This window comes from Podospora pseudopauciseta, chromosome 4 (genome assembly GCF_035222475.1).
Source record: "Podospora pseudopauciseta strain CBS 411.78 chromosome 4, whole genome shotgun sequence".
NCBI lineage: Eukaryota > Fungi > Ascomycota > Sordariomycetes > Sordariales > Podosporaceae > Podospora > Podospora pseudopauciseta.
The window spans coordinates 3,754,741-3,769,487 of record NC_085894.1 but is presented as its reverse complement, the minus strand read 5'-3'; the positions used below and the strand labels follow the sequence as shown (position 1 = coordinate 3,769,487).

The following is a 14,747-nucleotide window of genomic DNA, read 5'->3' as shown; positions in this document are numbered from 1 at the left end:
ATATCTTCACAACAAGTCTTCAAGAAACTCGTCGTTCAACATGTTGTCCCCTACCGTCCTTGTCGACCGTCTGGCCGTAGACAAACCGGACGACGTGTGGGCCAAAATCCCCGTGACTCCATTCCAAGGTGAAGCCGGCTGGGAGGACATCACCTTTTCCCTCCTCAAAAATGCCGTCGACGCGACGTCCGATTTCATCGTCCGGAAATTTGGGCCAGGAGAGACTGAGGAGGTGCTTGCTTACATGGGTATTAATGATATCCGGTACCCCTTTGTCATTCTCGGCGCCCTCAAGGCAGGCTACAGGACCCTTTCACCGTCACCCCGTAACTCAAAACAGGGGAATTTGGCGCTCCTCAGGACAACAAAATGCTCAAAGTTTCTTTGCTCGGGGGAATTCTTTTCTCATATCGCCAAGTTGTCGACATCCATGCCGAGCCTCCAAATGCTCCAGATCCCAACCGTCGACGAACTTCTCATGCCGTTCACCCCCGCTTCGACAACTCCAAAGGGACGGGCTAGCTACTCAGACCATGAGACTCTCATAATCCTCCACACAAGCGGCACAACCGGCCTCCCCAAGCCCATCCACATCAAGGCCGGCGTCTTTTCCACCTTTGAGACGATCACATCGATCCCCACCCCGCCAGGCCGCACCAGCACCCACTGTTCTCTCCTCCTCACCCGCCTCGTCTTATCCGTGACTCCCTTTTTCCACATCTTTGGCATAAACTTCCTCCTCCGTGCCCTCCACTACCAAAAGCCCATCGTCCTCCTCCCAGCCGACAAGCCACCCACAGCGGAGCTTATCCTGGAATGTATCGTCAAGACCAAGCCCAGCGCCCTTGCCTCGGCCCCTTCTATGATAGAGGACATCTGCCGCCTCCCGACTGGCCTCTCCGTCCTCTCCACTCTGGACTTTGTGTTTTACGGTGGCGCCCCTCTGGCAGAAGCGTGCGGGAACCAAATCTCAGAGGTGACTTCCCTCTACAACGGCATCGGATCCACCGAGGCCTTCTTCATGCCTACGCTCCGGCTCCAAGACCCCAAAGACTGGCAGTATTTCGAGTGGAACCTAGAGGCTGGCATGGTGATGGAGCCGACGGAGGAGAACCCCAACTTGGCAGAGGCGGTGATCAAGCGGCGTCCAGATGGCAAGTACCAGTTTGCCTTTTGGAACTTTCCGGAATTGCAAGAATGGCGGACTCATGACCTGTTTGAGGAGCATCCCACCAAGAAGGGGCTGTGGAAGTTCGTCGGGAGGCTGGATGATATCATTGTCTTGAGTAACGGAGAAAAGGTCAACCCCGTGGCGTTTGAGAAGATTGTTGATGGCCATCCGTGGGTTCAGGGGGCTTTGATGCTTGGCGCGGGACATTTCCAAGCAGGGATACTGATTGAGCCATCAAAGAATCATCAGGGTGATGACAAGGACGAGTTTATCGACAAGATCTGGCCGGTGATCGAGGAGGCCAACGCCGAGTATCCTGCGTATGCGAGAGTGTGGAGGTCAACAATTATGTTGACCAAGCCAGAAAAGCCGTTCAAACGAGCTTCCAAAGGCTCCATGATGAGACAGGCGACGTGTAAGCTGTACGAAACCGAGATCGAGGAGCTTTACAAGACGCAGGAAATGGCCGTCGAGGAATCTGATGCAGCAGGCCAAAGCAATGATGATGTTCAAGAACTTGTTCGGAAAACCGTCCGCTCTGTCCTCGGAAGTCGGGCGGCAAGGCTGACTGATGATGCCAATATTTTCCAACTGGGCGCCGACTCGTTGCAGGCATTGCAGCTTAGCCGTATCTTGACTTCGTCTCGCCTTAAATGCAACGCCAAAACAGTCTATGACAATCCGACTGTCGTCCAGTTAGCAAAGGCAGTTAGTGCTTCTAAAAAAGACCAAAGCCCTGAGAATGCGGTCTCCCGCGAAGAGCGCATGTCAGCCATGATCTACCGCCACTCGCGCTTCCCGAAGTTGGCATCACCCCCCTCACCTCCCAAGTCACCGCCCGCAACCTTCAACGTCCTCCTCATCGGCTCGACCGGATCGTTGGGAAGTTACATTCTCAAAGAGCTCCTAGACACACCGGACCTATCCCGGATCTTCTGCCTCAATCGCTCTGTGAACACCCGAGAGCGTCAACAAAAGTCCTTTGACGATCGTGGTCTTGGTTCCATCTCCCCGTCCCGAGTCCAGTACTTCACAGGTGAAACCTCGGCGCCCAACTTTGGCCTCGAGTTCCCTCATGACTTCGCCTCTCTCCAGCAGCAAACCGACATGATCATCATCAATGCCTGGCCCGTCAACTTCAACAGCACACTCGAGGCTTTTGAGCCCGTCATCGCCGGCACAAAGCAGTGCGCCGACTTTTCTTCAGGCTCCCCTCGCAAACCTCACATCGTGTTCATCTCCTCCGTCGCAAGCATCCTCAACTGGGCTGCCGTTCGCCACATCCCCGAAGACGGCAGCGAGATCATCATCGGCGAAGACTGGGACCCAGACAACAGCCTCCCGGCCAAACAGGGATATGGCGAGTCAAAACACGTCGCGGCATCCATCTTATCCAACGCCCTCCACGCAGGCCACATCAACTCGGTCGCCGTCCTCCGAGTCGGCCAGCTCGCCGGAGCAGCTGAAAAGTCCGGTGTTTGGAACCGACAAGGTGTGCCGCCCTTTTCCCCCTACTCCCGTCCGTGAGTAGACACCTAACCTTTGCCCAAAAGAATGGCTCCCCTCCCTCCTCAAAACCTCCACCGCAACCCTCCACCTCCCCTCCTCCCTCCTCTCCCCCATCGACTGGGTCCCCACCGACCTCGCCGCCCGCGCCGTCGTCGACCTCTCCCTCTCCTCCTATCACCGCTCCACCGCCACCGTCCAAACCTTCAACCTCGTCAACCCCCACACAATCTCCTGGTCCTTCCTCGTCCCCGGAATCCAAGAGTTCTACTCTCCCACCCGCAACATCAGAATAATCCCCTATACCCACTGGGTCGACGAGCTGAAGCGTATTAGCCCCACAGCCACCGATGAGCAGATCGAGCAGATGCCCGCGTTGAAACTCCTCGACTTCTTCGAGGGATTAAACAAGGCACCTGCTGCCAGCACAGGCGGAGAGGAGCGCAAGCAGGTCGAGGTGAGGTTCGCGACGGGACACGCCGTGGCAAAGAGCAAGGCGATGGCGGGGATGGGTGCGATCAACGGTCGGATGATGAGGAAGTGGATGGAAGAATGGGGATTTTAAAAGAACGTTTCAGATCGAGTCACCTGGAAAACGTGAAGAGAGGAAGGAAGGCACCCAATGACAAACAGGACTGTTTTTGGTGAACCCCAACCCTTCCTCGGCTTGTTCACCCCCTGAATTGTTGCTTGGGTGGGTGCCCCTTATCCAACCCCCAAAGAAGCAGGACAATAGATACCTCCAAGCCAAAACCGCAGTTAAAAGATGTTTCTTTGTTGCTTCTTTGACACAGCACCAACGTTTATCATCGCGCTTCTCCTTACGCCACCTACATTCAGCCCGACCTCAAACCAAAGTGGCTTCCCATCAAAGGGACAAGGCCCAAATACATCTTCAACAACAAATGATAGGGCGTGTGGCTCAGTTGGTAGAGCGTTCGCTTAGCATACTCACCTGTATGCGAAAGGTCCTGGGTTCGATTCCCAGCTCGTCCAAACATGGAGTATATGTTCCAAGTATCTCTTTTGCTCTTTGTTTTGGCTGACAGGTCTCGGGTCGAAAGAGGACAATTGGCCATCATCATGAGCGTTCCTCCTTTTGCTCTCCAGCTAACCCCAGCATGAACTCAAAGACACGGAATATCAAGAAGTAGGCCTCATCAGCTTTACACTACCAACTTCGGCTGGCAAGACAACCTCGAATGAAAGCAGAGTGCAAAAGTATAACATCGATTCCTAACAAGGGGGTTGCCTGCTTGGCCAAAACTTTTTATATAAACCCAGAGCCTCCGCCGAACCTGTGCGCCTAATAACCCTCCCTTGTCCCATATCATCAGGTCAGAAAACTCATAGCACAAAGTGCTGACGATGGAAACCATCAAAAAAACATCCACCCATTCCACGCTATGCATCAAACGCCCGGACACCTCATCTGCCTAGCATCACCAGCTCAAGCGAGACCAGCCAACTGCAAAACGGTTGGGTGGTTGTTAAACAGTCCCTGGTTGAGCTTGAACAGTCCTTGCACCATGTGGCGAACAATCTCGCGGGTCTCGTCGTCGAGCTGATCCGCGGGAGGGCTGAGGACAGCCTCAAACACGGGAATAAGCTGGGGGGCGAGGCCTTGGATGGTAGGCTCGTTCAGCTCAAACAACTTGCTGATGCACTGGTAGACAGGCGTGTTCTCCTCAAAGTCCTCCTTCAGCGGTAGGAGACCGACAAGAGCAGGGAGGACGTGAGGAAGAGGGACCTGGTCAGCGTGAGCCATGATCATGCGGCAGAGGCAGCCAGCAGCATTGTCCTTGATGCGAGCCTCAGGGATCTGGAGCATGGGCTCAAGCTTTTGGAGAATGGTCTGGTAGTGAGGAAGGTAGATGTTGGAAGCCGTGGAACTGAAGATGAGCTGTCCAACAGCATACGCAGCATTACTCTTGGTCTCCTGGTCCGTATCCGACAAGCGCTTGAGAAGCAGCTTCAGGAGCTTCTCGGTGTAGGGGGTAACAGTCTCGCCCATGTTGGCAGCGCACTCAGCAATGACGCCGACGCCGGTGGACCTCTCAATGTTCTCGGCCTCGGAACCGGCGAACTTGAGGATGGGCTTCTCGAAGATCTTCCAGAGCTCGTTGAAGTCAGGGCCGAGGGCAATAGCAAGGCCAATCACGACGTCAAGGGCCGTGTCAATAACAAGCCAGTCGTACTCGGATGAACCCAGCACCTCCTGCTCCTCGTCGTCATCGCCAAGATCCTGCTGGCAGGGGTGGGAGCGAGTGATGATGGCACCAACAGCAGTGATGGTCTCGGTCAGGAAGACGTTGTCGGCAATAATAGCCGGTCCACAGGTCTTGAGAGTGGCCGCAACATTACGGTTGATGTCGGTAACAACAGACCTTGGTTCATACATGTTAGCCTCTGATTGCAACCAAAACTGCCAAACGGACGAAGTGATGAAAAGGAATCAGGAGTAGATAATACGCCATCTCAGCATCCGCATTAAATGCGTCTGAGTGAGCTGGGTTAAACGTAGTGTGGTCATCATGGAAGGGAAAAGTAGGGTGAACGCTGGGAAGTACATACCGGTCGGCTTCTTGCTGCCAAATGGCGCTGGTGGCCTTGGTGACAATCTCCCCAAGCTTGACAATGGTTTGGGTGGGGGCCTGCTTGAGGGGAAGACCGGGCTCCCAGCTGCTGCCAGTCTCCTGCTCCATGAGCTGCCAGACACGCGCATACGCACGCCACAAGGTGGAAATAGCGCACTTGCGGCAGCCCTCGTACGAGTGCTCGGCGAGAGGGGCGACCATCTCGATCGACTTCTCGAGGTATTGGGCAATCTCGGCAGGGCCGCAAGCGTGGGTGAGCAGGTCACCGAGGATCTCAAGAGCAACCTCCTTCTCCAGCGCCTCGAGAGAAACACCAATCTCGTCCCACTCATCGTCATCATCGTCTTCCTCCATGAAGCTCTCCTCATCCTCGAGATCCTTGATCTTGATCTTCTTACCAGCGGCGATGATGTCGTCATCGGTGCCGACAATTCCCTTCTCTTCCTCGCTCAGCTTGAGGACCATTTCCTCCTCCTCCAACTGGAGGCTGTTGAAAAGGGCCTGGAAAACGTCAGGCAAGAAGGGCGCAAACTCCTTTCCGTAGACCTTGGCCAAGCTGCTCCAGAGAATGAAGCTGGACTCCCTGAGGCGGGTGTTATCGAGGTGGAGTCCCTCGTGGCTTGACTGCATGATGTCCACCACATATGGTTGGAAAGCTTCGGCACCGACGGATACCGCCATGCGAGCCATGGCATCCAAGACACCACTGCGCACAGCCAAGTCATCCTCGGAGCTCTTGATCTGGAGGTAAGGGGCAAGAGCACGGACAATCGTCTCGAAAGAAGGCTTGAAGTCGGAGCCCAGAGACTCGGCAATGGCACCCAGGGCGCCAGAGGCAGCGATCTTGACCTTGTGATTGTCGTGGTTGATAAGACCGCCGATGAGGCCAATAAGCTCACCAGAGTATTGCTTCATGAAGTCGGATTCGAGGGCGTCAGACATGGCATCAAGAGCACCGCAAACGGAGCGGATGATCTCGATATTCTTCTTGGCAAGAGACTGGTCCTGAGTCTCGGCAGTGGCAGCCTGGAGGTTCTTGACTAGACCGGTCATGATAGCCTCGTTGAAGGGAATAAGCTCCTCGGCAATCTCGTCGGCAAGGTGGGCAAGGCCAATCAAGGCCGTGTGACGAACGCCGACATCGTTATCGTTCAGGAGGGCGATGACAGATGGCATGATGGACTCGATCTGGGAGGCGACGAAATCCGGGGAACCCTCGACCACGTTGCCGAGGGCAAGGACACCGGCCTTTCTGAACCCTGGCTCGGCGTGGCTGGTCATCTGTGGAAGCGCATCAAGCAGAGGGACAATGACTTGGCGAGGAGGGAGATCACTCGACAGTGCGTCCAACAAGGAGAGAGCAGAGCGGGCAGGGGACATCTCGTCCTCATCCTCGTCATCGTCAATCTCGGTGAGGATCAACAAGCTCTTTTGTGTGAGCTGCTCGCCCATGCCCTTCATGCCTTGGATCTTCATGCGGCGGTAGCGAACAGTCTGAACCAGGAAGGAGATGGCCTGGGAGCGAACGTCATCGTCCGCCTGCTTGTTGGCCGCGAGATCGACCATGAACTGGACCAGGTCCCTGAGATAATTGCCAAGTAACGCGGACTCATAAGCCAGGAATTGCTGGAAGACCTCGAAGGCGTTGGTTATCTTCTCATCGTCCTGGGCCGTGACAGCATCCTTGAGCACATCCACCATGGCGGGGATGAGGGTCTGGAGCTTGGCGACGCTCTCCTCATCCTCGAGAGGCTCGAAGAGCATGAGCATAGCGCCAACCGACATCATGCTGTTGATGCGAACCTCTGCGCTGGCCGAGTCACGAAGGGTATGGCTGAAAAGCTCGAGCAACTTCATCATGTCGTCGGCAAACGCGACTGGGTTCTCCTCGAGAACACTCATGATGATGAAGGAGCCAATCTCGCGCTGTGTGACATCGGCGTTGGCGCCCAAGTTGAGCAGCGAAGGCACCAGGTCGGGCCACTGGCCATCCTCCAGATCAAGGGCAGCGATGGCGGCGACGAGACGGGACTCGGCATGGCGGGCTCTGGCGAGCTGCTCTCTCATGACAGCCTGGACGAGAGCCTCGCGGACCTGGCCCTTCTGTTCTGCGGCGACCTTTTCCCAGTGCTTGACGGCCAGGCGGGCGGCCTGGACCGAGGCGAGCTGCCGAACATTGGGGTCCTCGTGTGTCGCAACAATCTCGATCAGGAGGAGGAGCGACTGGGGGTCTTTGAAGTAGTTTTGTTGGAGCTCAGCCGTGACGGCCTTGACTCTCTGGGTATCGGCTGTCAGGACACAAAGGTTAGCAGGAGATAAAAAATGAAGAAGAAGATTATCGGGAAAGGGAAACTTACGGACTTGTGAGTCCACGAGGAGGCCCACCAACGTTTGCTTGTCCATGATGCAGCCAGGCAATGACAAACAAAAACAGAAAGAGAAATGCAATGGAAATGGGTATCAACAAACAGAAGGAGGGCGAAGGGGAAGGGGAATAAAAAGAAAAGTCAAGAGACAGTCTCCGCCTGGGAAGGTGGGCAGTGAGGGAGATGATGCGTTTGTGGGAAGGAGGAGGGAATGTCCCGGGCCACCACCGACGAGAATGAGAAAAAAAAAAAATCAGATTTTCTACCATTTTCAGTGTGGAGGTGGAACTGATAAGAGATTGCTTAGCGTGGGGCGCATTTCAGTGCGGGGCACCCAGGCACGCGCAAAAGAGGGGTCCAAACCTTTTGTTCTGTGTCTGCCCCTCCTTTTCACCTCACCGCTTTCCCGTTCCGCAACTCTCCTTCCGGCAGTTTGTCGCAACTTATTCCAGAAGGAAGCTGTGGATTCACATGCTCCCGCGGAGTATCATGACATCAATCTAGAGATGAGGAAATCAATCATCAATAACGCCTTCTACCAGAAACATGCAAAACTGATAAACCCAACCTCTCTTCTAACGCCATAGGCTTCTTGTCCTTCTAGTCCCGTTGCCCGAACAAATGTCTCTGCCAACACGTGTCTTCCGGTCTTTCTACCGGACTGAGGTGGAGTACCTCCCGTGTTCTCCGCTCCGTACCCCTTGATATGCGGTTTTACCTCCAGCCACCATGGGAATCCCCTCTCCGCGACTCCCCAGCGTCTCTTCATCTGTCGTCTGCCACACCTCCTTATACCCCACCAAAACATCCCCCGGAAACTTCCACAGAAATACCACTCCGACCAAGAACATCAGCACTCCATCCAGGGCCAACAAGAAAACTTCCTTTTGCATCAGGATGCTTTGTTTTCCCGCCCCGAACTCAATCATCCTGAAAATTGACCTGACCATGATCAAGACCGAGCTGATGTACAGCGCCAGAATCAGCTGCCGCCACGGCCCTTCCACCCTCAGGCTTCTCTCGGTTGGACGCTTCAAAATTCTTCTGTGGAATATGATCGTTGTGACGATGAACATGCCGAAGAACACAATCTGAATCGCAAGGCCACCGAGCACAATCCCTTCAGCTTGCTTCATGGCATCCGGCGTCTTGGCTTGGGCCATCAATCCTCCACCTACACATCACCCACTCGTTAGTCCAGGTGGGAAGCAAAACACAGCAACAAAACATACCAGCGCTCTGCGTCATGAAACTCAACACGTCCCCCACAACAAATATCTTGGTCAGCCAGTTTGTCCGCACAATTGCGTACTCGTGTGCGTCTAGAAGTCTGATCAACCTCCCGAGCACCATGTAGATAGACGCTGCCATCAGCGCTGGGGCGAGCAAGATGAGCAGGGTTTGTATCAGGAACGGGGTGAGTGTGAAGTTCGGAGCTTCTTTAACGGCAACGCAACGCGCGGCATAGCCTACTGCTTCGACTTTGGGTATGTTAGCATATACCAACGGCACCATGTCCCGGAGAACTTGGTAAGTGTACGATGAAGAAGCACTTACACAGACAGGCAATCGCAAAAGCGAGAAAGTACCATGTTCGCTTGCGGATCAAAAAGTAGAACTGGCCGATGGTGACGATCGAAAACAGGACGGTGAACACAACATTGGCGGGTAGGTTGGGATCGTAGTCGTAGAGTTTGTACTCTGGAAGTTCCCCTGCATCGGCCATGCTTCAGGTAGAGTGGCTGAGAGAGGGAGCTGGATGGGAACTACGAGGAGTCGAGTCTGGCACCTGAGAAGAGTAGGTATCTAGGTAACAACAGGCGATGGATGCTCTGAAAAGCTAACGGTTTGTTTGGATATGGGGAAAAGGGAAAAGACACAGGTCGAGTGGACCAGCGTATATATTCTCAGGTTCCGTCCATGCCTCACTCGTACAAGGGTTCGGCAGCCTTCGCAGGAAGGAAACCAACCAACCTGTGGATTACGTGTCCACGTATTCCCAGATCCAATGCAAAACAACCTCCGTCATATCCACCCTCAAGGCGCAGATTCGATAGCCGACAAGACATTACCAGGTTGGGCGGCTCTCAAAGTAGTGGTGTCGCTGCTCGGCATGTTCCGCCGCTATACGCGTATAGGTACGGGACCACTTTATCGGGTAGGTCCATCAAAGGAGATCCCTTTCTGGTGGTTTGATGCTTACCGACAGCTCGGGATCTAGCAAAAAGTTCCATTGCAGACGTTGGATTGCGGATGCAGCCGCATGGTGAATGCTTGCTTGGACGCAGCTCATTTGGTGTCGTGCTCAACCTGAGTGGGTCAAGGGGCATAAAAAGGGGCGCAGCCCCCTGCACCATTGAATGCTTCGACGCGCGGAAGTGCTATACGCGTATCCGTATCAAGGCATTCCAGGCAGTATATGTCAGCCCTATCCCGCTCTGTCTGGGTCGCAGCAAACCGCCTTCCTCCGTTTTCCTTTCACTGCTCTTGGAAATCGTCATTTCCATCATGTCTGATACTCGCTGCCAACCTCGTTTGTGCGGGTAGGTATACTAAGACATCTTTCCGCACAGGTAGGACACAGATCGTATCCAAATTAACCACAACTACTCCCCGGGAACTGCTGCATGGCTTTAAGGTCGCTTCCTACCTTGGTGCTACTTATTCGACCTCCTCCTTTCTTTCCTTCACTATCACCAAGGGGCAGATCGCGCCATCAAGTCAAACGCCTTCCTCCACCGTCTCTCTGCATACAGCGACGGTGCCAAGTTTATCCATGTCTCTTTGGGTGACGAGACAGACTAGTACTCTATCAAGCTCAGTTTCATCGCCAGTCTCCTGAATATTGTACCGCTTCTTCACTACCTCGACCGTGGTGGCCTTTGACTCCATCCCGCGTACCCACGACCGCAACTGCTTAGCCGATGTAATTGGACCGTCATCAGATATGAGAATAGGAGCATGGCGTCGAGGTGGTTCCCACCGCCCTGGTGTGTCGTGGTTTCCAGCATGCCAGACAGGAAGAGGGCGGGGTGAACCATCTGGATGGCTGCCATTCGGCTGGTCCAAGACCTTTTCGACCTTGAGAAGTCTGCGTGTTTACTTTACTTTGGGTTTCGGATGTGCCTGCCAATCTGTTGTCTGAGGCAACATTAAAACAACACAAGACCCCTTTGTTGTGCTCTGTGAGGTCCTTCAGGAGCTGCACATCTTCCCAAAGAAGCATGCATACCTGTACCTCGCACGTACTGCAACCAGAATCCTCACTTTCGTCTTGAGCCTCCCATATATTCGCGATGGAGCTCAATGTGCCGCTCATAATGGGAGGTGGTGATTCCAAACCCAAGAGGGCTATCATGTCTCGAGCAGAAGTGATCGGGCCAGCGTCGGATATCAAAAGCGGAATTCGAATCTCTAGAGCTCTCCAGCCGGCGGCTGAAACTTCCAAGTATTTACGCCATGCGTCGCCCCATGGAGATCCCATTCAGGTTCGCGGCTATGCTTCGATTCCACAGTGCGTTTAGCAAGCTTGACTCGGAGAGCCACAGGTCCATTTATCACTCTTCCCGTCCCCGCAGTCACTTCAAGCCTACGTCCAATCAGAGGCACATACTAATACGTGGCCTACTGCCAGTACAGTGTCAAATGGCCCCTTTACGCAGTTCACCGTGGAATTTACATCTCTGATCAACAGTTGACGAATGCTGAAACAACCCGAATATAACTCCAGCCACTAGGGATTCGGTAGCAGCAATCTGGGTACCTGGGCACCTAAGGTAGATAACTCATGAGCGCCCGTCTAACAGCTGGATGTATAAACGCACCCTGATCAAAATAATCATACTTAGGTGGGTAGGTACCTTAACTACCTGGTAAGGCACACAAAACACTACAACGTGAATTTTACATTTTTTCAAACAAGAATAGGTCTGTTCACTAGGTATTAGGTATTCAGGGCCTATTCACAATCTTTCGAGACATGCTGGCTTTCTTAAAGGTGTGTTAATTATCTTTAAAGTGTATGAAGTCGTTATTCACGAGTAGGCCGGGATAGAAGCACCCCCATTTCAGAAGAACATAAATGAAGCTGAAGTCCAAAAGTTCACATCACCGTGGTTTTCAGGCTTATTTTGTAACTATCATCTGTCAACTGGTCTCACCAGTCTTCCTCTACTTCTTCAGACGCACCACAACCATACACAAGCATATCGCAAATCAGCTCGCCTACCTCTACAGTCGTCATTCTAAGCTCTATCGAGTAGTCTTGCATTTGGATCAAGGCTTCTTTCGAGTCCACAGATAACTTTGAAGAGAATTTCCAGGCCTAGAAGTTTTCATTACGTACCTTAGACTGGGATGCTTTGGTTCAGTACCTACCTAACTGCGTCTAGTAGGTATACAGATTTGGCGTTGTTGGTATTGAAATAGCATGAATTAACTGTATTTTCCAGTTGAGGGTGCCTTGGGGTAGCTTTGAAGCATGATTCCCCCTCCATTGGAGAAAGTGGGCATGGCCCGGAAAATGTGCGCCGGACTGATCGTTTTCGCTTCCCCACCCTATGCCTTTTTGTGCAACTTCTGGTAGCACCTAGCTAACTCCGGACATTTCCAAGCTTCAGTTATCATCAGAGTCTTTCCTGCACCACCCAACTACGTAGCAACATGTTTTACCAACCAGGAAAAACACACCACAACCTGCTTTTCGATCCCTTCAAGGCATGTGTTGTGCCTCGACCTATAGGATGGATATCAACCACCTCCCCTCTCACGCCGGCTTCCCCGTCCACACAGCCAACTCATAACCTAGCACCCTTCAGTCAGTTCACAAACCTCAGCTTCGACCCGCCATATGTCATGTTTTCTGCCAACCAAACGCCCGAAGGCTTCAAGAAAGACACTGTGCGCAACGTGGAGTCGACGGCCAAGTTTGTGTGGAACCTGGCGACATGGGATCTCAGGGAAAAGGTCAACGCTTCGGCTCAGCAGTTCCCTTTTGAAGTGGACGAGTTTGAGCACGTAGGTTTGGAAAAGGAGTTTAGTTCTTGTCTGCCGGGTGATGTCCAGAACCCGGTTCCGATGGTGAGGGAGAGTCCGGTCAAATTTGAGTGCAGTTATCACTCAACATTGCGACTGCCGGGAGCGTCGGTGATGGGGGGTGTGGACTTGGTGATTGGAAAGGTCGAAGGGGTGCACATTGCGGACTGGGCCTTGTCGAAAGAGGGGAAGCTGGATATTGGCAAGACGAAACCCATCGCGCGGTGTGGTTATTACGACTATGTGGTCTTGGACAAGACTTTTGAGATGGTCATCCCTGGAGGAGATAAGGCAATTCTGGCGGGGCTGGAGGGCAACGCGGAGCAGGCACGGCAAAGCATGGGCCGACCTCCTGACGAACAGTAGATGCCACTTTCCCCGGATTCCAGAACCCTTCCACTGCCGAAATCCCGACTCCGCTCCGGCTCCGACACCGGCCGGCAAGCTCCACACGTCCCACTGGCAACGGCCGCCAATGATTTGTTTGGCAACATCGACCCCTCACTCACGACATTTGGGAAGCTCAGTCATCGACTTCCAGTTTCAGTCTACCTAATGCTCCAGCTGCCTCTTCGTCCCTGCTTCTACATCTTCAAATCCTTTGCCCAACCATCACTCGCATCTATAACCAAAACCAGAGCCTTCTCTCCCTCATCCCCAGCAAACATGAAGCTCCTCTATCCAACTTCCTTGGTACTCGACCCCGCCAAAATAACCGGCTTCCCCACCCTCACCCTCCACCCCTACGATGTCAAATCCCCCACTCTCCCCTCCGAGCACCATGACGCCGAGATCCTAGTCACCTGGGCCAACTCCAAAGACAATCTCACCTACGCGGTCAAGAACCTCAAGGACCTGAAATGGATCCAGTCCCTCGCCGCCGGTCCCAATGACGTCCTCTCGGCCGGGTTTGACGCCTCCAAGGTCAAGATCACCACCGGCTCTGGGCTGCACGACAAGACGGTTGCCGAACACGCCCTGGGCTTGTTGCTCAATGCCGCGAGAAGGTTCTATGAGATGAGGGATTACCAACTGCAAGGGAAGTGGCCTGGTCACCTTGGTGGTCCGCAGCCAGATCGGGAGAAGGGTACCTTCAGAACACTGAGAGATGCCAGAGTAACAATTTGGGGATTCGGCAACATTGCCAAGTCACTGACACCGCATCTTGTGGCTTTGGGCGCGACTGTCAAGGGGCTGGCGAGGAGCAAGGGAGTGAGGGATGGGATTGAGGTGTTTGGTGAGGATTCGTTGGAGGACATCTTGAAAGAAACGGATGCATTGGTGATGATTCTGCCGGGGGATGCCTCGACGAAACATGCTTTGAACAGGGAGAGGCTGGGGTACTTGCCAAACCATGCGTGGGTGGTGAATGTGGGGAGAGGAACGTCGATTGACGAGGATGCGTTGTTCGAGGCTTTGGAAGGGGAACAAATTGGGGGAGCGGCGTTGGATGTGTTTGAGACTGAACCGTTACCAGAGGGCAACAAATTGTATGGTGCCAAGAATTTGATTCTGTCGCCACATGCTGCTGGTGGGCGGCCACAGGGTGCTGAGGAGTTGATTGTGGAGAACATGAGGAAATTCTTGGGAGGTCAGGAGTTGAAGAATATTATCTGAGGTCTGAAGGGGTGTTGATATGATGTAGAATCCTCGTGTTCATCGCCATGAATTCAAGACAGATCATACATATAATATACCTTGTCTCATCGGGATGACCCCACTATTGATGTGACAAAAACACCCACGTAGGTATCGACTAAGTTCTGCAAGCCATCATCTTCTGTCCCAAAAGCTTGAAAAGTTACTATGGAGTCGAATAACCCACCACCTTTCTCACATGCTGCGACGACATTTTGCATCCGGTTCTCAACTATCTTGACCGATGTGACTTGAATGCGGTCTGCCTCACACATCCGCGCCTGCTTGGTCTGGCACAGTCCTATCTGTACGCCAAAATACGCCTTGATGACAGGGAAAAGATAGCAAGGTTTGCGGGAAGACAAGCCGCCCGCACCGTCTTGCTCTTGCGGACTGTGGTGTCAAGACCGGATCTTGCCCTCTACATACGCTCCC

General features: G+C 53.4%; 4 protein-coding genes and 1 non-coding gene across 5 annotated transcripts; 2 read left to right on the top strand and 3 right to left on the bottom strand.

Annotated features, from left to right (window-relative positions):
- Nucleotides 1-40: 40 nt before the first annotated feature.
- Nucleotides 41-3,296, top strand: QC763_405030 (putative NRPS-like protein biosynthetic cluster; the record flags this gene model as incomplete). The annotated part of the gene is made up of 2 exons (XM_062912147.1): nt 41-2,663; nt 2,725-3,296. 2 exons carry the CDS (start codon nt 41-43, stop codon nt 3,240-3,242), a joined length of 3,141 nt encoding a protein of 1,046 aa, XP_062766275.1. The 3' UTR covers nt 3,243-3,296.
- Nucleotides 3,297-3,588: 292 nt separating this feature from the next.
- On the bottom strand, nt 3,589-3,673 carry QC763_0071540. Its single transcript has one exon. It is a non-coding gene; the product is annotated as a tRNA-Ala (tRNA).
- Nucleotides 3,674-3,908: 235 nt separating this feature from the next.
- Nucleotides 3,909-7,913, bottom strand: QC763_405040 (uncharacterized protein). The gene is made up of 3 exons (XM_062912148.1): nt 7,632-7,913; nt 5,252-7,562; nt 3,909-5,064 (listed from the first exon to the last, which is right to left on the bottom strand). Exons 1-3 carry the CDS (start codon nt 7,675-7,677, stop codon nt 4,128-4,130), a joined length of 3,294 nt encoding a protein of 1,097 aa, XP_062766274.1. The 5' UTR covers nt 7,678-7,913; the 3' UTR covers nt 3,909-4,127.
- A 159-nt stretch (nt 7,914-8,072) lies between these two features.
- QC763_405050 (uncharacterized protein) lies at nt 8,073-9,628 on the bottom strand. Its single transcript, XM_062912149.1, has 3 exons — nt 9,198-9,628; nt 8,873-9,121; nt 8,073-8,814 (listed from the first exon to the last, which is right to left on the bottom strand). Exons 1-3 carry the CDS (start codon nt 9,364-9,366, stop codon nt 8,294-8,296), a joined length of 939 nt encoding a protein of 312 aa, XP_062766273.1. The 5' UTR covers nt 9,367-9,628; the 3' UTR covers nt 8,073-8,293.
- A 2,866-nt stretch (nt 9,629-12,494) lies between these two features.
- On the top strand, nt 12,495-14,291 carry QC763_0071510 (uncharacterized protein; the record flags this gene model as incomplete). Its single annotated transcript, XM_062905989.1, has 2 exons — nt 12,495-13,036; nt 13,064-14,291. The coding sequence occupies 2 exons, from the start codon at nt 12,495-12,497 to the stop codon at nt 14,289-14,291; spliced, it is 1,770 nt and encodes a 589-aa protein (XP_062766272.1).
- Between the last annotated feature and the right edge of the window lie 456 nt (nt 14,292-14,747).